At 35.5% G+C, this 6,000-nt stretch overlaps 1 protein-coding gene across 1 annotated transcript; it reads left to right on the forward strand.

Annotated features, from left to right (window-relative positions):
- The first annotated feature begins 1,053 nt into the window (after positions 1 to 1,053).
- LOC139140447 (transmembrane emp24 domain-containing protein 5-like) lies at positions 1,054 to 5,688 on the forward strand. The gene is made up of 5 exons (XM_070709735.1): positions 1,054 to 1,872; positions 2,736 to 2,833; positions 3,330 to 3,399; positions 4,455 to 4,568; positions 5,281 to 5,688. The coding sequence occupies exons 1-5, from the start codon at positions 1,699 to 1,701 to the stop codon at positions 5,497 to 5,499; spliced, it is 675 nt and encodes a 224-aa protein (XP_070565836.1). The 5' UTR covers positions 1,054 to 1,698; the 3' UTR covers positions 5,500 to 5,688.
- Positions 5,689 to 6,000: the final 312 nt, after the last annotated feature.

The raw sequence follows: 6,000 nt of genomic DNA on the forward strand, positions 1-6,000 counted from the left end.
GAATTAAGAAGTGATTTTGTGGAAAACACCTTGCGTCAAAATGGTCGCAGCAACAAGACAGCAAAGGACTGAGTGGGTAGTGCGCCCCCAACGACAATCTGTTGCTTTTGTTTTTTATTTAAGAACTTCAACTTTGAAAACAAATTGAGTCGTTGAACGCACGTTTTTTGCAAATCGAAATGGCAACAATCGATACCAAAATATGAAATTAAGAAAATGTATTACCTATATTGAACATATTTCTGTCACTGCAAGTTCTGATACATGTATATAAACTTACCATTGATACCATCCTCTTATTTGTAAAGGTTATGCATATACATGTAATTTGGTTACCATGACACTGACAGTTGGTGTATGTATATACACAACAAAACGGGCCTTTCATGCCAAAAACGTGAATTTAAAATAATATTTTGCTTCCATATTATTAAAAATGGGTCTGTTTGCGCTTTTTCTTTCAGCACTACCCATATTTCCGTGTAGATGGTCAAAGCCAGCTGTCTGCAGGCCTACATGTTCATGTCTCTAGCACATTTGAGGTACCACAGATTGTAGCAGCTCTATAATAGCTTGATCACACACAGCTTCAAAAGTTATGCCTGAAAGTACACGTTTTCGTCTTTTCTTTTGTCGCTCTGCTGCAGCATCAGTGCTTGAAGTACTTGTCCTGATCTTCCTATAGTCCTCTTTCCTCTTCCTCCTAGTCCTCTTTCTCGATGTCTTTTATGAACAATTCTAAACTGAGTCTCGTTTTTTATCCAAATAATTGATGTGCTTTCCATGATTTTGTCGTTGAGAGTCATCTTGTCATTTTTGGGTGGGGTGAGTGTTAGTTTAATCTTGGAGACAAAAATCAAGCGATACGACTTTGGTCAACTTTCGCACTGAAGATAATAGAGTGTATTGGGGAGGGGGCTGTTATTCTTAGAAACTCGGCCATATGTCTGTGAAAAAATACAACTGCTGTCTGTATTGTTTTCAGATATTCGTTCCTGAATAGAAAAATTGGTACGGGAAAATTAAATATTCTTAAGAATCACCGTTTTTATCTTCACATGTAGTTTTAAAATATGCTACGAACACCTTCACAGTGTAGTATTTTCATGAAACAGTGACCGAGCTTCCTTATCTAGCAAAACAGTACCTGTCACGGAAAAAATTATTGATTTGATGACGGTGATAAACAAAATTGCTTGCGTCGCTCCACTTTGGTCTTGCCAAGTAAATACAAGAAATATTTCATTTGCTAGTATAGCTGTATACCTGTAGTTATTACACGTATTGAATTTGTCGGAAACTGTTGAATTATGCCCTTTTAATAGGCCTAGGCCTACATAATGAGCCAGTGACTTTGCCATATGTCGAAAAATTAAGCTTTTTAATAGGCCTATGGAAAATAAAAACAAAACATGAAAAAAACCCGCGCTGCTATTTTAGTTTTGTTGAAAATGTAAAGAACATTACCTTTGTCTATGTGACGGTATTAATGATCAAAGCTTTTTCGAGCCTATTATTATGAATAAAATTTCCCGAGACCTGATTGTTGCCAAAACGTGCGCGTCGCAGTGACCACCGCCGGGCGGTCGAGCGTCACAATTGGAGTAAAGAACTCTACTGTGCGCAAACTGACATCCGCGGCCATGTTCAGATAGTTACAAGCTTATCGTCGACGTGTAACTTCCGAATCATTGCAAAATGAACGTTTTTTACAGTTTTCTTAAACACTTATTCCAAATTTTTGTAATTTTTATAGTCGTAAACGGCGTGCAGTGTTTGGAATATGACTTCACTTACATAATTCCAGCTGGACAGCGAGAATGTTTTCACCAACCACTCAAGGCGGAAAACACGCTGGACTTCGAATTTCAGGTAACTAAAAAGTTCTGCGTAGAGTTTGCCAGATATTGGTACAAAATACTGTCAAATGGCGTATGATATGAAATACTACTGTCTTGCCCTTACAATTTAATTACCTTCAGTCATCTATACTTGGGTTGGCGTATACTATAGCGGACCGGGATTTTGAAAGTTGTCAACTTGACTGGCCCACGAGCGTGAAAAAAAAGAGAAGGACACATTCCAAGACTGTCCGAACTCCGCACTAGTGATGCATTAGTCCGCATGGTTTTATCTCCAGAATGCAAACGCACTGATTCTATCATGCAATTTACAATGTGTGCACAGCATGCGGCGAAACAGTGGAACGCAATATATTCACAAGTAAAAAATCAAATAGTTCGAATATTGAGGACAAGATAAATCACAGTGTGGTACCCCACACTGTGGTTCCTGTTTTGTACCTCCCTACTAGTCCCACCCAGGCTCCATCATAGACCATGGTTTAGAATATTGCCAAGTAACAGGATCAAAGACTTGAGCGTAGCTCCAAGATCAGAGTTTAGTCAGCATCTGTATCTTTTATATTCGTATATTGCAGCATGTTACTACCCCAGTGGAGAAGTAAAAGGTTGTACTTACCAAAGATCTGAATGATACATACAGTATACTGATGTACTGAGAGTGACATGCCTATTGGGAATAACTGCATATCATGTTTTTCAGTACAATTTACAATATTACCGCCACATCTGAGGAGAAAATGACGTCTCTCACTTGTGATAATGTAGTTGCGATTGGCAATAACTCTCACACATGCTGTAATTAATTTATAGAAATTTTGAAAAAGGCATTAAAGTCCTGACTTTATGTTTGTAAAATATGGTTTGTTTCAGGTTATAGAAGGTGGTACATTAGATATAAATTTTATGATGAGATCACCAACAAACAAAGTGCTTGCATCAGATATTAGGAAATCTGAAGGTAGCCATGCGTAAGTATAAAATTAAATTCAAGAAATAGTTCCTTCAAGTTTTAGCTCGTATAGATATCCCCTCTCATGTGACACAGGCCAAAATATAGTTCTTACTGCATATGTAATATATTCCATCTTTCTGATGATGTATTGTGGTAGAGAGCTAATTGATTGCAGTTCATGGTGAATCAAGTTTCGGCAATGAAACAAGAAAAATATGTGAGGTACAGCTTAGACACAACAGACAAGATAGCCAGATTCAGGGAACACAAATGAATTTAGCTAAGTTCAGGAAACATCAGTTGGGAACACAAGTACAATTTGTTGCTGGTAGTTGACATGTAGTGAACAATATGAGCATCCTCTATGGACATATGTCAAAGTTCATTATGTTTGAAATGAATTTGATATCAGGGTTCTTTTAACAGCTTTTTAGTATTGATACAATTTGATGGAAAGTATATTTTCATACAATCTCACATTGGTCTCAAATTTCTTCTGTATTCCCTGATAGAATTGACACCCAGGAGACTGGAGACTACCTGTTTTGCTTTGATAACACATTTAGCAGAATGTCACATAAGGTAAGTGAGTGCTCTCTCATTTGAATATGTGAATAATCAACAGTGCAAAAAAATTTTCAAAATGTAGAACTTCAGGTTGAATACATGAAATTATAAGCATTGGCATATATAGTAGACCTGTGAAGAAGTTGATATCAAGGACACACATCAGGTTATTTATGCAGTCTGAAGGTTATAGACACTGACAGCTCATTTTATAATGTTCATTGAGGTGTCGCAATCACCCATGCATTTATATGTCAAAAGCTGTGCATTGAATATATACATACACAGTCCTGTGTTCTATTGATAGCTTCAAGGATACATTTACAAACATGAATTCAACAGTGAGATCTTGTCCATGATATAGCTATTAAATTTTTACATGTGCATTGGGGTTTTTATGGTCTCCATTTCAGATTTATCCCTGGTACCCCTGCTGAATTTTAATGTAACCTGAACTACAAAGATAATTTTAAGGTCCCCATCAGGCCACTATCATAGATCAGAACACAGTTTCTCTCCAAAGTATTCATAAGTTAATGCATTATTAGGGATAAACTATTAATTGCTTCAAGATATGTTGTTATTTGTCCGTCTATTGTATGAGTTGTATTGGTTTTGAGGTAATCATTCCACCACAAAGTCAATACTTTTAGTCTCCTGTCATTTCTTTCTGTTGTGTTTTGACATTTAATTGTAGCAAATGCAATGATTTTTATACATATTTACAATAAAAATCAATCAGAATCATGTACAAAGTTGTTGAAGAATAAGAGACAGAGGGACTGGGTAATTTGTCATCTGCTTGTGTAGAGAGATGTTTAATTTAAGCTTTGTTGGTCTTTGATAATATTTTAGATTACATGATATGCATTGTAGATTTGCTGAAATAGATTTGTATGTATTCTTTTTCATGACATGTATAAACACAATTGATTCTCAGCTTTGAACATGGATTATAACAGTCATGGAATCATTCTTGTAATTATCAAGAATTTTGCAATTTATTATCATTCTAAGCACTGTAAAGTGTTCCTCTGTGACCTTTGTTTGTCTGTCCATATATCCTTCAGGTTGTTTACTTTGAAGTCATAGTAGACTCTGAAGATTATGAATTTGACAGGCCCAACTGGGAAGACGAGCTGTTGGCAGATCAGTTGGTGGAAATGAAACTGGAAGATATGCATGTAAGTATTCAATTGTGTGAGTTTTTCTCATCCATCCCAGAACAGATGGACATGCGTACAGCCATGATATATTATGACCAGTGAAAATAGCAGTTCTATTTCCATGTATCCTATTGAAAATGATACCAGCAATCTGTATCTTTCAACCCAGCCTTTTAAGTGACACTCAGCAGGTTACAGGTAGCATCATATATTTTCTGAAGTTAACCAATATTTGTCATTACATGTTTAACTATGGCAGCCACTTTGTAAAAGTGTCAGAAAAGAGTATAAACCTATATATTGCAGTTTTCTAAAGGGATAATTTTACTCTACTGAAAAAGAAAGTAAATTTCGCAGTGTTCCCAATAGTCAAATTTATGGTGAATAATTATAGTAGTACACCAGATGGTGTACAATAATACAGGCAATAGATAAAAAGAGGCACAGAAATTGAAAGTTCCATATGTTGACGTGCACAAGTATAATTGAAAATTTGATTGAAAGAGTGAGTTTGTCCGGCAAAGCAAGGTGACTCAAAACAGCATTTTAGTATAATGCAAAGTATAGTGACATCAAATTACAGATCACGCAAACCTAACAAATACCATTCGTTAAATAATTTAAAACACTCACCAGATTATATGTTACATGCACTTTAAGATATCAAACTAGCATAGAAAGTTTTTTTTCTTGGATGTGAATTTTTTCATTGTTCTTTTCTCCATGACAGGAATCTCTAAATGCTGTAAAGAAACATTTGAAAGAGTCACAGGGCCATCAGAGAGTGTGGCGAAACTTGGAATTCCGTGATCGTTACATCGTCGAACGTAACTTTGAGCGTATCAATTTCTGGTCAATTGTCAACACTAGTGTAATGGTTATAACTGCTTTAGTACAAGTCTTTATGATTAGGAGTTTATTTAGTGACAGCCAAAAAGTTAGGACATAAAATTTTCTTGTCTTTTCTTTGATTTATTAAAAAAATACGCACACAAATGGGGCAAGCTATCATTCAACTCCGCCCCAGTTGTTTGCATAATTGTGTGAAAAAAGAATACTTTCCAAGTCTGTTTGTTGGGTTTTTGTTTTCAATTGAAATTGTAGTATTGCAATACATGCTTCAACACCTTGGACAGTTTACCATTACTGACTACTGGTTCCATGGGATTTTTAAAGCAGAGATACCCTTCTGCAGTTAAAAATATTTAAAATGATGAGTGGAAAAATGTTTTAAATGATACAGTAAGGCATTCTCTGCATATTTAATATTTTACTAACATTTCTACAGGAACAAGTGAAAAAATTGTGACATCAGTTTAATGTGATTGACCATGCTTCAAGAGGCATGTTGTGAAATATATTACATTCTGACAAAACCTTATTTTCTACAACTTCAATTTTAGGACATTCATAATTGTAATTCTACAATAAACCAATTGATTTGTAAGTC

Source organism: Ptychodera flava, chromosome 9 (assembly GCF_041260155.1).
Source record: "Ptychodera flava strain L36383 chromosome 9, AS_Pfla_20210202, whole genome shotgun sequence".
NCBI classification, from domain to species: domain Eukaryota; kingdom Metazoa; phylum Hemichordata; class Enteropneusta; family Ptychoderidae; genus Ptychodera; species Ptychodera flava.